We start from the raw sequence: 21,889 nt of genomic DNA, 5'->3' as shown, positions 1-21,889 counted from the left end.
ATTACTACTTTGTTCTATGTTCTATTATTATTACTACCTATCCTACCTGTAACCCCCCCCCCCCACCCCTGCTGCTATGACACTTGACTTTCCCCAAGGGGATTAAAAAAGGAACACTTGACATGACTATGCAGCAACCCCCCCGCCCGTTCCTTTATTAATAGCATTACATTATTACCCAATTGACCTACTAACACCAGGGATCAATAGCGGGGCTGCCAGACGTGAGCAGGTCTGCGTCTTATTCACCAAACACCTCAAATCTCCCACTGTGCTGCCTGGCTACTCCCAAACAAGACTAGAGATCTCTGGCCACATAATCCCTCACCAAAACATGTGTATAGTGTTTACTCTTACTCATAGTATATTCAGATATATTCAGATTAAATATTTCTATTGCCTATATTTATTGTAACATATACTATAACCTGGCAAACAGACCCTCTCATCTGCACCTTTGTTTACACTGTTTATTTTTCTTGTATTTCTATATTCAGTCTTTCTTCTATTACCCTGCCCATACCTGTATCTCCTCTCCCCCATGCTGCTATGATGCCAGAATTTTCCCAAGGAGATTAATAAAGGAATATCTTATTGTATCGTATCATATCATATCATATTATATTATATCGTATCTTATCTTAAATACTGTTGTACTGAACAGCCAAACCTTGTAACACCCATGAAAAGTACATATGATTATAACGCAGTGTGATCAGCTACAAAAGATGTTGTTTTCTTTCATCATCCATTTCATCATCCATTTCATAATTTCTTCAGCTACAGCTTCTGAACAGATGGCCAGTGACTAAATAACAACATACCAAGACAAAGAACCAGGACAACCTTTATATTATGGTGGAGAGAACAGAAGCGACAGTTCCCTTTGCTGTCAAACCTTGTTATGCTAAAAGGTTTGTGTGGATTCCTAGTACATAATGTACCTGTACAGTGTGTTTTGAGCACAGATGAAGACATTATTCATATCTGAGCATGGCTACTATGTAGAATCAGAAGAAGCATACTTAATAAAGCAATGTCAAATGTCATATATGCTAAATCCCTTTTATTGCAATTTGTATACAGTGTAGTAATGTACACATTCTTAATTTCATAGATATGAAGGGTTTTATAAAGAAATAAATGTTTGAAAGCATAATGCCGCCACTCTGTAGCTGCAATAAGTTACACCGTTTCTACCACCAAATCTCCACCTGCTTCAATTATGCACCCATGAGGGTTCCTGACTATGTTTAACTGTTGAGCAGGTTGAATCATGCAAGAAGCCAGTTACTTGTTTCAAATAGCCTCCCTTAAAGCCTTTTTATGTTGAGACTATTGAGATATTTGAAACTGTTTCGGTTGAGAAGTAAAGATGGTTAGTCGTCACGTAGCGTTCTGACCTGGGCTGAGAGCAGGTATAGCACGGGTTGGTTTCAGTTTACAGTCAGTCTACACTGGAGGTGTTGCAGGCCTCATTTTAAGGCCCAGTCCACCATCCAAAATGTAAACAAAGGGAGTAATCCCACCACTGAATACAAAATATTGGATGACAAATCTTTTTTCTAACACTCATGGCGGGATCCACTAAGAATGGATTGCGTGGTGGGAATTGCACCCTTAACTGCGTGGGGTTTGCAGATGGATTCTGCTCCGTCTTTGCGAGCTATCCACTAAGGACATTGCGCGGATGAGATAACAGCGCAGACACGGCCATTATGTGTTGATACTGTATGCTCCAGTGCAGTTGGCTCGCGGGTCTGCAGTACACCTGACAGCGCTGTTGGCAGAGAGAGAGAGCTCGGAGGACGTTCACTTGTTTAAACTGTATAAACGCCATAATACCGCTGATTAAAGTTGGGACTCGGTCCCTTTCAAAGTGGAGCATGGTGCGGTTTGCTGTTGGTGTACTGTGAACGCAATCGATATTTATATAGTACCTAAGGAAGCGCAGGGTTTTTGGAAGCGAGTGTGAATGAGAGTGTGCAAGCGTGTGTGTGTGTGTGTGTGTGTGTGTGTGTGTGTGTGTGTGTGTGTGTGTGTGTGTGTGTGCGCGAGTGAGCGCTCTCTCTCTAGTCAGACTCGCGCTGCGCACGTAATGACAGTCTCTCTCGCTCTCTCTCTCTCTCTAGTCACTCATGCCCAGCGCGTAATGACAGTCTCTCTCTCTCGCTCTCTCTCTCACTCAACTCAACTACAAATTAGGTTCGCTAAAAAAAGGGCAGTGTGAACGCAAACCAAAATCAAACAATGTATCATTCTCACATTTGGTCCATCAGAAAGTCCGGACTATCCGTGGACTTTCAAGCCATAGAGTTTAGGGCTTTGCATATTTACCACCATGTCTGTGAAGACGGTAGGTACGTAGCAATAACTGCTCGGTGCAATTGACGCCGGGAGTTGTGGATACCGAGCAGATTTCGACAAGGCTCATTTACATAGAAAGGGGACATGTGCCGCCAAAATATTACCTCATTTAAATATGCGTCAATTGCACCGGAGGCAATGCTGACGGAAAGCAGTTGCCACCTCATTTCACCCGTTGTGGATACCAAACAGAGTTTCAGAGCGATATGCACCGGCTTTGCGTCGGAAAAAGCCATGCAAACCCTTTGTGGATCCCGCCCTCAAAGTGATGTCTGAAACATAGACAGTGACGGTGACAACAATGATATTTTGTGTTCATTTAGTTATTGGACCCCAGGAAGAATAGCTGCTGATATGCAAAAGCTAATGGGGATCTAAATAAAACAAACACACACATGTACATGATTACACCACAGACAGTGAAATGGAGTAGCCTACCTTTTTGCCCTATCTTTCTCATCTTCATCCAATAAATCATCCACACAGCTGCCGGTGCTAGACAGAGAAGGATAAAGTTTGTTAACACAACCGTAATCTCAGAATAAATAGATACTATGAACAAATAATATAACTAATAGGGTATACAGACCCTCATCTGCACCTTTGTTTACACTTTGTTTATTTTTCTCATATTTTGATATTCAGATCAAATTTGATATGTCTTTCTACTATTACCCTGCCCATACCTGTACCTCCCCTCCCCCCTCCCCCATTCTGCTATGACGCCCAGATTTCCCCCAAGGGGATCAATAAAGGAATATCTTATGTTAAGACAATAACTTGATTGAGTATTTCTATACCTTGCACTTTGAATGCCGACGACGTGTATTGTCGTCTTATCAGACCCCTCCGTTGAGTGCCGACGACGTGTATTCTCGTTTGATTTTTTTATTAGCAATCTGAATTCATATTTCATCAACCGAGTCTCCCGTTGGTACAGCAGACCCTCTAGGAGCTCAGATGGGAAAATACCGCCCCCTATCGTCTATCCCTGTGTAACTGCAGGTCATTCGATTATACTGCTGGATCTGTGGAGGTGGCTCCACTGTGCTGGCAAGCCGTCTGAACATGGAAGTGATCGCGAGTTGGAATGCAGCGTGGAATATATATTTACAGCAGCCAATAATCAATCAATAAACGCGATCGATATTTGGAATGGCGATCAGGAATTGGAATAATCTTTTTGGAGAACATCTGATCTAAGGTAAGGAGTCTATGTTACCACTCTTGGGGTAATCAGAGCTGTATTCACTGAGATATCAGCATGTGCCGTGTGTGTGTATGTGTGTGTGATGTTGAGGAAATGAGAGAATAGATTTTTCAGCCCGCCTCTATAGCGTGCATAAGTACACATATACTATCGATAATCTACCGTTTATTTGAAAACTATTCATAAATAGGCAGACAAATGACAACGTGTCTAGTGTATTCGAGAATATTCCAATAAATGCCGTTTATGGGGGAATCTTTCTATTTTCCCGGAAATTTTCGAGAGAACGATAGCTTTATAGCGATGCTATAAAAAGGATATGAACCGATTAAAAAACAATCCGTTTCGACAATGTTGACTGCAAACAAGTCATAGGTAAGCGACGGGCAGATTAGACACATAGCCATAATTTAAAACATAGATTATGCATTTTTAACGCTAACATTGAAGTGGATGATGGCATTCAAGGGGGTAAAAAGGTAAACAAGGCCGGCACTGATAGTGTTAACACTTTGACTGCCATGAAACGTCTTTTCACGTCATTGCTGGCCATGCTCAAGTTGCCGGGGGACGCTGTACAGCGTCCTTATATCAATATTTCAAAAATCTGCGATCGGATTCATTATGTCCCCTCCGCTGGCCTGAGATCCACCAGCAGGACCCACTGAGCTCTCTGGCGGTTCAGGAGTGCCATCTGGTGGCCGATCGGCGCAATCGCCAAACAGGATGTTGAATAGAGGTTGTCATGACGACCGTAGTACTTCCGGGCGCTCGCTATAGTTCATGGGACTCTGGCTCGTCACGCTACACGGTGATCGATTGGCAATAACTCGATAAACAACATGATTTGGACGTATATACCATTATACAAGCTGGAGATGGACCGGGTAAAAATATATCCCATAATGATAAGATTTCTACTCGACGATGATCGCCCAACGGCGCGCGGAGACTGGGGTGAGTTTCAGCGTGTAACGTTACCGTCTTCGATACTAACTGCTATTATCAACATTTGACCCACATTAGATGATTGGTATAACGCTGCCCACGGAATTATAAACGCCCCCTCGCCCATCCGGTCAACATCAGATGACGTGTAGTAACTTCTAGAAGTACGTCTAGTTGGAATTTTTTATATCGCGCTGATTGCCATCAAACTGTATTTCATCATCAATATAATGCATTTGGGGCTATATATCACGTTCTGGAGAAAGCTGCAGAAAGAGATGAAAACATACTTATACATTAGACCATACTTTACTATGAATATGTGAATGAAAAAGTTTAACGTTGCTACACAATTAACAATACATATAGGACTTTGAATGGGCCCTAATAATGGCAATGTAGCAATAGAATTTAAAAAGTTATAGCCCTGCAAAGAAGGGGACTTTCTCCATAGACAAATAGCGCTGGCAATCTATGGTATATCATGAATTTAACCTTAGGCAACCAAAGTGTTAACACACGTCCAGATAAAGCTTTTCCAGATAAAAAAGGTGGAAAATGTATGCAAGGCCCATTTATGATGGGTTAGAGTAGTAATCATATCACCCACACCACCTCAGAGTCAGGGTCAGACGCATTATATACTTTATAATAGCTGCGTCTCAATTCAGGGGCTGTATCCTTCAGAGGCTGCATTTGAGAGACACAGCAGAAATGTACGATCTAGACACATTATTATGTCACTTTATTTAAGTTTTAATATTTTTCCCATTTTGATTCCCAATACTGTATGTGGTCAGTTTGTCCAAATAACGGCTGTTTGGACATTTGCTCCAACGTTTTCGGAGATTGAGCGGCTGCAATAGGACTGTTTGGGAACAGTTTAACTGGGAATCTCCCTTCAATGTGAGGTTTAACTATTGTAACCGATTATCCTGCTATATTCCCTTATTTGTCATTTCTCAGATTAATACATGGAACAGTGGCTTAGTGGAAGTGGCACTAATCAAATAATCTGAATAAAATCATTGCTTTATCCATCTGATTCAATGAAGGCCATTTTGAGCCTCTCTTGGTCCATATGGCAATGGCATATGTGTGTGCTATGATGCGAGGACTTCCCCAATCTGTGCCAATTTTGGCACCAAGAGGATTCACCTTTTGTATGCCGTGTCTTTCGAAGAACATTAATGTGTCCGACTCTGACATAGGGTATTTAAATGCAGTATAAATGCAATAGTATGACTGATTTGTCATTTTGCACCATGAAAGTTATAAAGGGATAATTCAGTTTTTTTTCTAACCGTAACACTATTTCCTACTTACGAATGATGATGTTGATCAGAGTCTTTTCTCAGCACAATACATGTTGTTCCTCATACTAACTCTGGATAGTTAGCCACAAACCAATGCAAAGTCAATGGTGTCAAGCTCTTGTCTGTACAAGCTGCCTGAAGCTCACTGAAATCTACTTTGTGTGCAAATTTCAGGGAGCCTCAATCAGCTTCTTCAGACAGGACTCAGAGCTTGACCCACTTGACTTTGCATTGGTTTGTGGCTAACTAGTTCATTTAAATACCTGCAAATAGCATGGACGCACAGAGACGCAATGATGATGGCAACGCAGTTAGCACGGTATTTCACCCTTTGCGAGTGCTTTCTGAATAGCAAGGTTTGTTTTGGGGCTATTTTCACAGACATTGCGTCAGAAAAAGCTGCACAATCCCTTTGTGAATTTGCCTTGTGAAGTGTGTCTGACTCTTAACACTATGTGGACCGTCCACGTATATATACGTGTTTCGATTCCACCCGTTGAGGACCAGAGCCACGAGTTAACTCGTGGCGAGTTGTTATTGTTTTATTCCATATTAATAATGCTATTAACGTCCGTGATCGACTTGCAGGACCTACCCACATATTTGATTTTCGAAACATGCAATACAGGCCAGATCCGCTTAGGGGCGCCATCGCTCCACTGCAGTATCATTGAGGGCGATTGAAAAAAAAATTCTTTTTACTGTCTGTGGGCGTTTCATATGAGCCTCGGTTCCAAACGAACACCCAATCTTTGATCCCGTTACCGAACGCATATTTCAGCCTGGAATAATGGGATTTATGATTACGATATGCCAATGGACATATCGATCTACCAGATTCCGATGACTAATGACGAAATGCTGCCGGCGATCACATGGCCTGACGGTAGGATACTATTCACCCAAATTACAGCTGGATTGGACATTGTTTTAAAACGTAACGTGATCGATCAGTGAAAATGGTATATTGAACGCACACTGTATTGCTAATCAATAATAGTAATCGGCGTTCCCCGCCGCCCCCATTTCATCCATAGATGCTCTGTAATAGTCCGGATGCTACGCAGTTTGTTTTATTTCATTCGTATATATACAGCAGAAAAGGCGTTTGATATAACATGACTAGCCTTTAGCCTATTATCTAGCTCCCCAGAAAAAAACCGAGGCGAAAACTGCGATAAACCTTATATTCACGGCGCTATAAAATGACAACCAACCGATGGATTTTTATTTTCTTTAAGCCATTATGAAGGCACGGTTTATGCACTCAAGTGACAATGAGAATGGACAGATAGCAATACTATAAAGTATATATATAGTTGTTAGAAAGTACATCGGTTTGTAAACAAACCTCTGTCCTCTGGCCTATAAATCAGCGCGACACGCTGGTCGTCAATGTGTTAACACATTCCCTGCCACGCTTATATCCATCAATGTTTGATCACTGCCACCAGTCTAAGCCTATGGAGATGTTTACCTTCTTTGCAGGGCTATAACTTTTTAAATTGTATTGCTAAATTGACATTACTATGGCCCATTCAACATCGATTATCTATCGTTCAGGATGTAGGAACGTTTTACTTTTTCATTCATAGGTTCATACGAAAATACCGTCTAGAATATAAATATGTTTTTATCGTTTTCTGCAGTAATTCCTAGAACGTGAGATATAGGCATAAACGCATATATAGATCAAATGGCGTTTGTTGGCGATACACGCTATGTTAAAAATTTCAACTGTACATGATCCTAAACATTATGACTGATCATGCACGGGTGAACGGGGGGGGGGGTCATTTATAATTCCGTGATAGTCTGTAAATGCTTTATGTAGTATGGGTGATATATTGATCGGAGCAGTTTGCATGGATAATAATAAACAAACGCGCTGAAAATTACGTCAGTGTCCTCTTACCGTTGGCCGGTGAGACTGAAGCAAAAAGATCCCACTTATTTGACGGCGATCGAGTCGATCCATTTCCGGTTTGTATAATAATAATAATAATCATGTCGATTATTGAGTTATGGCAGCGATCCATATACACGGTGTGTGTCTTGAGTGCCGCGACAATATGCGAGTGCCGGACGCATTTCCAAGACGCACCGAGATCGACTCGTCTATTTTCGGTTTGGCAACTCGCCGATCATCCACCAGGGGGCAGTATTGAAGCGTTGCAGAGTTGTGCATGCTCCCACTGCATCAGACGAGGCTCCGTGAGGGAATTATGAATAACATGGCGAAATATGATCTCAAAAACGTCGTACGCCGTGGATTGGCAGAATTCGCATGAACTTGAAACACGTCGTAAGCCGTTTCCGGCGTGGGATGTGTTAACCACCAAACCCTGCACGGACTAAAACGTATGACGTATATCATGCCAGTTAGGGTACCTTGCATATACTGCATCTTGTGTATACTGTTTACTTTTACTCTTACTCATAGTATATATAAAAAAAATTTATTGCCTATATTTATTGAGAATAACGTATAATATAACCGATAGCGCATACAGACCCTTACCTGCACCTATATTTATGTCTTTCTACTATTACCCCTGCCTATACCTGTACCCCCCCCCCCCCATCCCCAGTGCTGCTATGACGCCCGGAATGGGGATCAATAAAGGAATTATTATCTTGTCTTATCTTATCTTAAGCCAATGTAGACAACCAATAGAAGAAAACAGGTACAGGTACTCACTCCCAATCCCTCCGGCTGGATGGACAAAGGCTGCCAAAGTCAGAGAGGTTGTCCATGCTCACTCCCTTTCCCAACCAGGCCCTTTCTGAAGTCTAAACCATCCCATCCACGCGGACTACGTCTGCACGCCTCGGGCAGAACTACCAAGACCTGTGAAGGCAAATACAAATTCATGTAAACAATCCCAGCTGGAATTCCAGTATGTACTGTATCAGCAAACCATGATCTAACATTGTACGTCTAAGTTCAACATTCAATGGTCCTCATTCTCGAAGATGTTCGTAAGTACCTTTGTAAATATCTTGGTAAAAAGTTTGTACTAACAAATTTACAAAAGTCCTCCTCCAGATTCCTGAACGCGTGAAACGGTCTCCGTAGGTGGCCAAAATCATTGCAGCTGGGTTCCCATGAATGAAAAACATCACTCATTCTTAAACTGGAAGCGCGTTCTCGTACACCTTAATTTGCATACAGAAACGCCCCGCCAGCTCCTTATAAGAGAGGCTATCCATTTAGTCTGCTTTGCGCTGACCCTTATGGGGGAAATATTCAACAGGTAGCACGGAAGCGATTTGCATCTGATCGAAATAATTGTAAGTTCACCACCGCGGTCCTCTCCTGACTGTTAGCGACCCTCTCCTGGCTGTTAGTGACCCTCTCCAGCCTGTTAGTGACCCTCTCCCAGCCTGTTGGTGACCCTCTTCTGGGTGTTAGCGACCCTCTCCAGCCTGTTAGCGGCCCTCTCCTGACTGTTAGTGACCCTCTCCTGGCTGTTAGTGACCCTCTCCAGCCTGTTAGCAACCCTCTCCTGGCTGTTAGCGACCCTCTCCTGGCTGTTAGCGACCCTCTCCTGGCTGTTAGTGACCTTCTCCCAGCCTGTTGGTGACCCTCTTCTGGGTGTTAGCGACCCTCTCCAGCCTGTTAGCGACCCTCTCCTGGCTGTTAGCGAACCTCTCCAGGCTGTTAGAGACCCTCTCCTGACTGTAAGCGTCCCTCTCCTGGCTGTTAGCGACCCTCTCCTGGCTGTTAGCGAACCTCTAGTATCCAGGCTGTTGGCGACCCTCTCCTGGCTGTTAGCGGCCCTCTCCTGGCTGTTAGCGATCCTCTCCAGCCTGTTGGCAACTCTCTCCTGGCTGTCCAGCATCGCCTAGACCCTGTTGCCATGGGTACCACTGGTGGACGGTATCTAATAATAGTGACAACATCAAGTAAATCCAATTAATGTGTAAAGGCTTTATTCATCCTACATCCGTGCAATTAATCGCTGTCGGACTTGGAGAGCAGGCTGTTGTTCGGGCAAGATGAGCAGTGGAATGTTGGACGGGGGCAGTGCTGGTGGACGGGGGGCTGAGGGGCACAGGTGGTAGATGGGGCGCAGAGAGGCTCAAAATGGCCGTCATTGAATCAGACCGATAAAGCAATGATTTTATTCAGATTATTTTATTAGTGCCACTTCCACTAAGCCACTTCCATGTATTAATCTAGCTACTAACTGGGGAGACTAAGCAATCTCAGAAGGTGGTTCTAATACCATTGCTGCCCTTGCTCTGAGATGGAGACAACCAGAGATGAAAATATTGAAAAATGCTGAGCTAGAAATCAATGCTGTACGAACACACATGTTCATGCACTGTCACTCAAGAGATGCATTCAAGAACGTGTAAGCTATATTTTGTATGTAGTGCTAACATTAATAAAAATAAAAAAGGCCAATCTTTTTCTTTGAGCATACAAACATAATAAATACATGATAAATACAATTAAAAAAATAAAATAAACAATACAATATACAATCCATAGGAATGGTTGGTGATCAAGGATTTAAACTGACCAAAGGATAGCAAAGTATTGAGTTTTAGAGTTTGTTGTATGTTGTTCCATGTATCAGGAGCACAGAAGCTAAAAGCAGATATCCCATGTGCTTTAAGTGTAATAGCCAATCATTGGAATGTGCACTACAGGCCAGGGTTCAGATGTCCACTCCAACAGAGAAATAAGATAAATTGGGCAATCTCCAATTATGGCTTTATATAAAAACAGATGCCAATGCAGCTCTCGCATGTCTGCTAGGGAGGACCACCCAACCCTATCATCAATATGAAATCATTATCAATTGAAAGATCATAACGTGTAGGCCATACAGTACCATGTATGCCTCACATTGCTCCATATGATAGGAAAGTGCACTCAGCGTCTTCAGTTACCACCGGGATGCAGCCATTCAACACTAAAAAAGCACGCTGTACGGGAGGAGTCTGACCTAGAAACATTCCTCCTCTGATAATCCACCATAACAAAAAGAGCAGGGGAGCCACCTCATTCAACTCCTCTATATATAAGGAAAGCTTAACATACCTCAGGGCCTCTAACAGCCTATATCTCTTGTAATTTGTAAATAAAGCGGAGTGGTCACACGGGCGACCGAGGCCCACTACAGGTACAACAACCACATACTGTTTATGTTGACTTCATCAAAACAAGCCTATGATTCAAACAGTAGGTCTGGGAGGATGTACCGAATATGAAGGTATACCATCGCGGATCCCATGCAAATGTATGGATTTTTACTGTACCGTCGTCAACGATGTATACATTACAAATCTTAAAATGATACATGTATCTTTTAAGTGAATCTAAAAAGTCGTCCTTGCAGAAGTATTATAAAGACTCTGGGATGAAAGATCTGATTAAAATATACCCATTTGAATTGGAACAAGCACCATGATTATATTACAAAAATATATATATAAAAACAATTTCAATCACTGTAATTTGACAATGAATAGTAAAATATCGTCATACCTTTAAAAATAAGAAAAATATTGTGATCGCATATTTTGACTATTGTGCAGCCCTAACTCAAACAGAAAGAAAGGTGTATCTGCGTGGGTAAGAAGTAGCATTGTCAGCATTGTCAACACTTCACAATGACATCCTAAGATACAGTATAGGTCAGCGTTTCCGTTAGCCGGTAATTACCGGTATTTGACCGGCAAAATCTGTTGAAGTCCGACATATTTACTCTCTCCGGTCTTAATGTCCGGTGAAAATAATTCCCTGAGTCTAAGCACAATTTGATTATTTGAATTGTATTAAAATAGGCTAAAATTAAATAGCCTATGTGATGAACGAAACGATCATTACATTTGTTTCCTTGTTGCTTCTAATAATGACAACGACGTCGTCAGCGAGAGCTTAGTGCTGGGTGTGCGAACTTTTGTGAAGCTGCAGAGCCAGAGCACTATCAGCACAATGCAGTATTCCAGCAGTACTCCAATTCAGCCATTTTCAGCCAATGTTGGGTGGGGGGCGCTGCTGTGCGGTTCCCAGAAAAGAGCCAATAACACTGAATCAGCTTCTCTGCAGCGCCATACTCTTTGCAAATAAGTCGTTGCGAGGTGGAGAGAGTCGTCACGCAAACCACGATAATGTTGCCGTCTCTCTGCTTTCTCAGTTCTTCGCTTGATATAATTAATACAAATGTCCAATATAACGGAATTCGTTAGCTCATAAAAATGTGATTATAACAGACTGCTGTTTAGTGTCGGACCGACTGCCCACATACGCGGTCTATTTTATTTCAAGTCAGCAGCAGCACGGAGTATCGAGGGACTTATTTTATTTGGAATATATTAATGACTGTATACGTGAAGTTGAACATTATGATATGTGTGACGTGTCTGATACAACGAGGTGAAGCGATGTCGACTCGAGATTCATTTGGGGGTGCGTGTGACAGAGCTGCTGCAGCGGGAGCCTGCGGGGCGGGAGCTTGATGCTGGTAGCGTATCGCACTAACTTGAGAGGCGAGAGATAGTAATTTGATTCTGCAAATCAATTTCTCATTCTTCGCTTGATGTAATTAATACACATGTCCAATTATAACGGAATTCGTTAGCTCATAAAAATGTCTATCCGGTGATAGAAATCTTGCAGGACACTCAGACCGGCACGAATATGTTCTAACGGAAACGCTGGTATAGGTTGATGGGCTGTGATCCATAGTTGACCTCCGACTAGGGCTGGCTGATTCATATCACGATAATCATCTGGAATGATATGTGTTGATGTATGCAAAACCACAAGATCACTAACCCAATAGCTATTCATTGCAGTGAACTGTATGATAATGTTAAGCATGATATATAAACTCATCGATTTCAAAAAGCATTCCCATTCAATATTGAATTTAAAAAAATAATAATAATAATTTTATTTAAAAAATGTATTAAATGGAACCGAGATGACAAATGTACATGAAACGTGTTAACATTTCATCCAGATATGATCCCGATACAATGAAATGATGAAACGATAATATTGAATGACCCTACTTCCGAGTCCTCCTCTACTCGCATATCGTTCGTGCAATAACCTCATCGGTTTATATTGTTACTTATTTGAATTGAAATTGCAGGAAATTAAAAGCAAACAATGTGGCCTATTTTTATTCAAACCTATCATCAGTCCACACCGCAGTATTTCCAATAACGCTGAGCGGGGGAAAGACCACATACACTCCTTTCCTTTAATGCTGATTAAAAGACTTCGTGGTTCTGGGGTCTGGAAATAGTTTTGGACTATGTATCCATTATACCTAAGTAATTATGACAGTTGCAGGCTATTTTCCATTCAGTACAGTGTTCAGTATGTTATTCTGTGCTCGTTTCCACCGGCCTGGGACCGGGTCCTTCTCCCATATGTCCACCGTCTGAATCGATTCACGTAAGTGGCCGTAGCAGAAACTGAATAGCATTAGTGAAAAGCATTTCACAATGCTTTCTTTAAAATTATCTTTATTCGATTTTTCTTGGTCGCGCAGGACAGACAGCTTTTTTTTGGCCACGCAGGACCGACAGAGGAGAGAGGGTGAAACGGGAGGAGAAGAGGGGAAGACATGCGGCATATGGCCACCGGGTCTGGGAAACGAACCCTGGGCGACCGCTTCGCGCCCCTTCACAATGCTTTCTTAATCTAAATAAGCCTGACTGTAAAGAGATGAATACAGGAGTGAAAATGTAATAGTGAGTTGTAATAGTGAGTCCTTAAGGTCCCCCGAGTTTGCTCGGTTACAGGGTAAATCTGCATTTCGCTATGATGCCCCTAGCTCAGGGGTCGGCAACCTGCGTCTCCGGAGCTGCATGCGGCTCTTCAGTCACTCTGCTGTGGCTCCCTGTTGCTTTAGCCTCTTAACATTACGTCATGCCCGTCACGGCACTTTGTGCTTGTCTGCCGGCTCTGGGCTGTATTTTTCACTGATCATCCAATACACTGTTCGAAAGTTTAATTTGCCGCCTTTCGATCGCCACCACACTCAACCAATTGCGTGCTTCGGGTCTCGAGTTACATGACGATATATCCGTTGAGCGCCATTTGACAGGCCGCTCCGTCAAATGACCACGTCCGGTAATGAACGGTCCTGAACTGACCAATCACTGTTGATGGGGAAAATGATTGATCAAGACAAAGAAGATGTCCATTCTTTCGATGTGGTACACATATTACCAAAACCTTTCTCAAACACACGTTTTTTTGAGGAATTTTCATCAAATTTGCACCTGTACTACATAAGACTTCAGTCTATGGAACCGCAGTGTTTTCCAGCTCCTACCTCTATGCTGGAACTTAAAAACAGGCATCTGGCAACCACTAAACAGAAATGTGAGTACACACAACTTTTACTTCAGTGTGTTCAAACCTCTGTCTCTCTAATACATTAGCTGCAGATCTTTATTGACTTCAGAATCACCGTGCAGATTGATTGAATGAAAGTTTTATTAACAGATTGCAGAATGGGTAGTACAATACAGTACGGCTCAATACACACAATTGTTAAGGGGATGCAGACCAGAGAAAGACTTTCGTCTTGTTTACATCAGGGTACCCCATTATCAATTCATAATGAATTGTAAGTAAGGGTGCAACTTGCTCCGTGCAATCCATTCTTTGTGGATCTAGCCCATAGTGTGCGCTAATCGCGAACAGTTATGGGTGCTATTAGCGCCACGCAATCCATTCTTTGTGAATTCGCCCCTATGTGCATTATAGTACTTATCTTCTAGTTCATGGACCCCTTATGAAGACAGTGTCCTGGACTCTTGGCTATAAGGAAGCCAAACAAACAGGATTCCCCCATGATTTCATTTCAAACCGGTTTCCCTAATTTACAGTCACGTCAAGTGTACATACAGAGTTAAGCAAAAAAGGCATATGAAATCACACAGAATATAAAATCATAACAATAAGACAAGTAAGGATAATAATTAGGGATGTCCGATATTATCGGCCGACCGATATTATCGGCCGATATCGGCAGTAAAATGTGATATCGGAAAATATCGGTATCGGTTTAAAAACAAAAAAAAACAATAACAATATTTGTTATATATATATCCAGTGAAATTATTAGTTACCTGAAATTATTCAGTTTTTTGGACGGGGAAACCCTGCATATATCGGTATCGGTTGATATCGGTTGATATCGGTATCGGAAATTAAGAGTTGGACAATATCGAATGAATGAATGAAAACTTTATTTAACAGATTGCAGAATGGGTACAATACAGTACGGCTCAATACATACAATTGTTAAGGGGATGCAGACCTGAGAAAGACGTTTGTCTTGTTTCCATCAGGGTCCCCCATTTTCAATTCATATTCACTACACCCACGTTGTGTTTAAACCCCGTATAGTTCTCACCAAGTAGAACAACATCGATCTTACATGTATTTGAATTGTTACTAGTAAGTAATCCTGGCTTCCATCGGCATATTCAATCAATCAATCAATCAATCAACCAATCAGTCTGTATATTGAAAACCCGTCGCTGGTACATGTACATTGATTGATTGATTGAAAAGTTTATTAACAGATTGCAGAATGGGTACAGTACAGTACATCTCAATACATACAATTGTTAAGGGGATGCAGACCAGAGAAAGACTTTCGTCTTGTTTCCACCAGGGTCCCCCATTTTCAATTCATCATAACATACATGACATACAGATAGACAGTACTGCTACATCTATACATTTATGACATATCAGATTTGCAAATACAGTACTGTTTGTGATACAAAAGTGTCCAGAAAAGGAGTGTATATACATTTGGCGTAGAAACTGTACATTGGAGGAGGTTGGTGGGGTGGGGTTGGGTGGGTTGGGTGAGGGCTGTACATTGGAGGTGGGGGGGGGGGGTTGGGTAGGGGACACACACACATTTTACACTGTACATTGGAATGTTGACAAAGCCTTACTTGGTCATTTACTGTACAACTAGGTTAGGACATTTGTAGGGGCCAGTTTCGAATTGCAGTCTCACGTAGGTGTTTTTTGAGAGTGTTTTTGAAGGTGGGTAGTGATTCACATTCCTTTACAGCTTTAGGCAGGGCGTTCCACATTGATGTGGCATAATTGCGAAACGTGTTTAGTCCCTTGTTTGAGCCGAATCTGGGTTTTACATGATTTGTGGAGCTCCCTCTGGTGTTGTGATCGTGGTATTCACTGACCTTTGGGAAGTATTTTGACATGTACATGGGTACCTTGGTCGCGTAGTGTATCTTGTAGACCAGGCCCATTGCAAGTTGCAAGGAATATCGGTATCGGTAAAAAAGCCAATATCGAGCATCCCTAATAATAATCAATTAAAACATGTACAACTTGATTGACAAAGGCTGGAGATCAAGGTTTTAAACTCTGCAACAGAGGGGAGAATCTCAAGCGTTAAGGACTGTTGGAGTTCATTCCATGAGCTAGGGGCATCATAGCGAAATGCAGATTTACCCAAACTCAAGGGACCTTAAGGACCAGCCAGTCACTAGAACGGGTTCCATAGGTAGTGCCGTAGTGGTACCACAATTCCATTCCAATAATGATGTAGTATAAGGAGGTAGCTTACCAATAAGGGCCTTAAAAATTAACAAATACCAGTGTTTGTTGCGCCTCTCCATCAGCGATGATTTACAAAGAGGGGAAAAGAATATATCAATAAACGTTTCAGCTAGGCTACACGCTATCTAGTTTATTAAGCTAATAATCCCCACTCCAGGCTTGGAAATATAAAAGCTATGGACTGACAAAAGACTTATTTTCTCAGTTGTGGAGCAGCTAACATTAACTTGCTCTAAACACTTGCTCTAAACCAGACCTGGGCATTGTACGGCCCGCGGGCCGGATACGGCCCGCGGGATGATTCTGACCGGCCCGCGAAAGATTACATGATAATAAAAAAAAAAAAAAAAAAAAAATGTAATATTTTTTTTTTTTACTTTTTTTTTCATGTCAACGTTCACACGCACAATATACGCTTAGGAGACATGCTCAGAAGATGTTGGTTCTCTTTGGATCCACCTACATATGTGGCCGAACTGAAAAACACTAAAATGTGGAAATATAACAAGTGAAATGGGACACTTGATATTTTTTTTTCTTTTTTTTGCACAGTTCTGAAAACATTAAATGTTTAATATAGGCATGTAAAGTCAAAAAGGCTACAAAACTGGGACACTTTTCTTTACACAGTTTAGTGACTTGTTTTGTTTATTTTTGCTATAAGATGATGTGATGTCTTTAGAAAGCTAAGAAAATCCTTGTTTCAATAGTATATGAAACTCAAAATGCCCTTTGTTATTAATGTTTCACATTTTGTTTATCATTTTGGAAATAAATTCTATTTGAATAAATTATATTTTTGAAAGCTAACCTTACCTTTTAATTGCCAAATAATAACATACACTCTTACCAGGGGTCAAAACAATGCCATTTACTGCTTTTTATATAGAAATAAAATGTATATTATGCATAATTGAGTTTGGAATTTTCATATTTTCAGTTGCTCATTCGGCCCCCCGGGAAAAATAATTGCCCACCCCTGCTCTAAACACTGACACGCTAACGCTAAGCTCCACCCACTCCTTGGCCCAGAGTGACTGAACACTGAGAGAGAGGGTGATGCTCTGAATAAATGAACTGGACCAGTCAAGAGCTAGGCTGGGCTCTGGCACTCAGATTGCCTGTATAGGTAGTTGGATCCCCTGTGATGAGTGGCAGCTACCCAAAACACTGGAAATAAAAGTATAAAGTCCCATGTTATGAAATGTAATGATTTGGTTTATTATAAAATAGGGGTGTAACGGTACACATATTCGTTCCGAACAGTTTCAGTACGGGACCTTCAGTTCAGTATGCGCTGTGTACCGAACGAATGCAACGTTACTTTAACCACTAACGGAACGCATGTGCAGAACCTTTTTTTGCGTGCAGAACTTAATTCAAAACTCCATGTTCACCCACTTCCCAAAATATTACTTGCGCAAGGGGCCGGATGTTGTTCGTTCAAACCACACACACCACTGAGAGATTACCTGTCATTTAGAATAGCCTCATAGTATGGTAACGACAAGCCAGAGCTAGAATACCCCCCCCCCCACACACACACACACACACACACACACTCACACACACACACACACACACACACACACACACGCACACATCCTCTCTCTCAGTGCGTGAGGACACTGAGGAGGAATTGGTACTAGATTGAGAAGGGGCTGTCTCTCGGAGATCAAATTAATGAAAGTTTACGGCATATAGAACGGACATTCATACACAACAACGCGCCTCCGAACCTTCAACCAGGTGTGATAAACATGAAACTATATATTTTCCTTGGCATGAAACGGTAAATAGTAATCAAACCATTAGGGACCTGCATGACACAATAAAGTGCTAAAAACTGAAAAGTAGGCTACTTCTTGACGCTAGAACTCCCAAAATAGCGTTAACATAAAAAAAGAAGGTAGGCCAGCTGTAGTTTACATAGCTTGCATAAAACTGTCTTGAGGTTCCACACAAGTTAATCAAAATCCCAAGCGGGGCTTGAGATGCTCAGAGTGCAAATCACTGTCTTTGCGACCGATGATCACGGTTGTTGTTAACAGGCAAGTTCTTCAGCTCAATGAAAGTGACGCCGCGTCTCCTATCCGTCATGCAGCGCATTCAGGCCCACGCCCACCGGGGGCTGTTTTTTTTTCACAATCTAATATTAATTCTTTATTTCATTATTTTACATGTCGATTATTAATTTGAATATAGAATATTCGTTGACAGCCCTACTGAACAGTAACTTCACACTACATCACCCCTGACTGGAACATGGAAAGCCAAATTTAGCAGCAATCACAGCAGACAGCTAGCTTGCTTGTTGGATTATCTCACATTCGCTATTAAGTAAAAACAAAAACATATTAACGTGGAAGCTCAGACATTTCAAGCATGGACGACGATGTAATTTTGTGAATTAATGCTTTTGTTCCTGTAAATAAGCCTGCTGCGACACGCAAATATCTAGCTGTTAGCAATGACAGCAGCCAGCTAGCTCGCTTGATTGATTATATCATGTTCACTAGAAAGTAAAAACACCTGTGCTTTACTGCTTTGATACAGTAGGATCCTTTGCAGGCGGAGGATTCAATATGACAATATGAGGATTCAATAGTTAGTCTAGTAGGAAGAGGGGGGTATCATGCACCCCCCGGAAATATACTTCTAACCAGACTTTCTAGATTGGAAAAAAGGTGAAAGAAATGATAGGCTATGTTAACAAGAGTGTCCCATGTATCATTTAGGCTATATGCAAATTAAGGACGCAATTATAAAGAAATCACGGATGGAGAGTACGAGTGTGATGAGGCGGAGGAAGAGATGGAGATCGAAGAGATCGACTTTGACAATTGTTTTAGTGATGATTAGTAGTTTAGGGCACAAAATACAAATAGAAAAAAAGACTTGAATGTTGTGTCAACAAAGAAGATATCCAGAACAGAGGACGTATTTACCTTATTACATACATGTAGACCTACGTAAGAAATGGCATTGAAAGCAGCACTCTTGTATATAAGCATGCCAGAGATATATGTGACCACTTCAGAAATTGTATTACTATCTTTAACCCTCAAAACATGAGTCCACATCTTTTTTTGTTCAGTCATACAATATGATGTGTCTTTATTGGTAAAAATGCTTTATTCTTTGTAAAGGTGCCACTAATTTGCACACTAGCTCGCCACAAACAGGTGATCATTCTGGGAATAGTTTTATTATGATTTTTGACCCTCAAAATATGGGTCTAGACAACCTACTTGTTCAGTTATTTGCAATATTGGCTGAAATAGCGACATACATTTTTTGATGATGGCGACATTAATTTGCATATAAATGATACATGGGACACTCTGACAGATTTTTAACATAGCCTATCTTTTTCTACAAAATGTTTCCAATCTAGAAACACTGGATAACAATATATTTCCAGGGGGGTGCATGATAGTATCCGCTTTCCTACTCAACTAATTGGTAGAAATGTGATTATTTTGTATTGACAGCACAGATTTGCATATAGGCTACTTACATAAAACATGTGATTACTCTAGGGATAGTGTTATTGTGTTCTTTGACCCTCGAAACATGGGTCTAGATACCTCATTTGTTCAGTTATCTGCAATATTGGCTGAGATATATTAAACTGATTTCTTTGCGATTTTTTGATAATTGCGTCCTTAATTTGCATATAAATGATACAACTTGTTAACATCTTGTTACCATGGCCTATAATTTGTTCACCTTTTTTCCAATCTAGAAAGTCTGGTTAGAAGTATATTTCCGGGGGGTGTATGATACCCCCCTCTTCCTACTAGACTAACTATTGAATCCTCATATTGTCATATTGAATCCTCCGCCTGCAAAGGATCCTACTGTATCAAAGCAGTAAAGCACAGGTGTTTTTACTTTCTAGTGAACATGATATAATCAATCAAGCGAGCTAGCTGGCTGCTGTCATTGCTAACAGCTAGATATTTGCGTGTCACAGCAGGCTTATTTACTTATTATTTAAAAATTATTGCTGCATTGAGTAAAGCAAGATGGTGGCGCGGCATAGGCGCCTGCCTTATTGATATTTTCTTTGCTGGAGCTTCCACCAGGAAGTGTATTGGCACATTCGTTCTGATTGGTTGAAATTGCCTTCATGTTTGCCACCTACTGCCACCTACTGCTTTGGCAGTGTACTACATCAGTGTGCTCTGGTGACAAAAACGAAAAAAAAACGAAAGTGTGACTCGAGGCGCATGACGTCGCGGCGATACGTGGCGATGCGTATAAGAAAACAATACGAAGATGATACGAAAGGTGTAACCTCAGCCCTAGGCTCGCGGTTTGAGCCTGGATGGAGGACTACAGCGCTCAACACAAATTGCCGTGGCAGTAGTGAGTGACCACATATAGAGGAAGATGACGCATTCAAAGTGTGTGTAAACTATCATAGTTCCCGTCTCCAATGGTACAATATTTAGGCTACCTCTATTTCTGTGAGACAAAAAGAATGCACCGTATTCTGCCAAAACTACTAAGATAAGAGATAACATAAGATATTCCTTTATTGGTCCTCGGTGTGTCATAGCAACATGGGGGAGGGGGGACAGGTATGGGCAGGGTAATAGAAGAAAGATATAAATATAGGCAATCTAATTTGATCTGAATATAAAAATATGAGACAAATTTACAGTGTAAACATTATAATTAACTCTACCATAGTGAAGTTCGCAGACGACACGGTGGTGGTGGGGCTGATCTCGGACAACGACGAGAAGGCCTACCGGGAGGAGGTTGAGGTACTGGAACGCTGGTGCCAGGACAACAGCCTGCTCCTGAACATTGGTAAAACCAAGGAGCTGATCGTGGATTATAGGAGAGGACAGCAGGAGACACACACACCTAGAGCTGCCGCGGTATCGGTATTACCGCGGTATCGCTGTTACATCATGCCCACCGCAGCGTTGGGCTGAATACCGGCATCACCGCTGTTTTTTATTATATTATTATTATTATTACGCTCTCGTTGGTCTTGCAGCTCTGCAGATATACCCTACTTCTCTGTCGAGATTCCAAGCGACCCTATTGGGTACCAGAAAAGTCACATGAAACACTGCAGACCACTGATTGGTCAGAAGAGATACGCGTCACATGCTGAAGCATCTTGCAGTGCTTTTACTTCCTGAATCTCAGCCATGAGCCATTGATCAGAGCTCAGTCACAACACGGCTAATAGTACGTTACATTTATAGTTTTAAGAGTTTTGTCTGTACCAACAGTAGGTGCATTTAATGTGTATGACCGTCAGTCACTTATAGACATTGGATTACGGGAAACTTACCGACTGGATTACTCTCTGGATCAGCTCTCTGAACCGCAACAATGGCCCGTTGAGATCTTGAGGACATCAGGACCGGATCTCGCCCCCAGGGACAAAGGACCCAGACGGCGAGGAAAGAGAGCTGGAGTCCGTAACAG

General features: G+C 41.7%; 1 protein-coding gene across 1 annotated transcript in view; it reads right to left on the bottom strand.

The window, feature by feature from the left end:
* npas2 (neuronal PAS domain protein 2) overlaps positions 1–21,889 on the bottom strand; it is a 221,125-nt gene that overhangs the window by 105,922 nt on the left and 93,314 nt on the right. Inside the window, exons 2-3 of the mRNA XM_084320101.1 lie at positions 8,543–8,692; positions 2,806–2,862 (exon numbers count right to left, since the gene is read on the bottom strand). Coding sequence (XP_084176227.1) covers positions 2,806–2,862; positions 8,543–8,598 — 113 coding nt within the window. The 5' untranslated portion in view covers positions 8,599–8,692. The remainder of the gene's footprint in view (positions 1–2,805; positions 2,863–8,542; positions 8,693–21,889) is intronic.

This window comes from Notolepis coatsorum, assembly GCF_963971535.1.
Source record: "Notolepis coatsorum genome assembly, chromosome: 8".
Taxonomy (NCBI): domain Eukaryota; kingdom Metazoa; phylum Chordata; class Actinopteri; order Aulopiformes; family Paralepididae; genus Notolepis; species Notolepis coatsorum.
The sequence above is the reverse complement of the archived record's forward strand: the minus strand, read 5'-3'. Positions and strand labels throughout refer to the sequence as shown.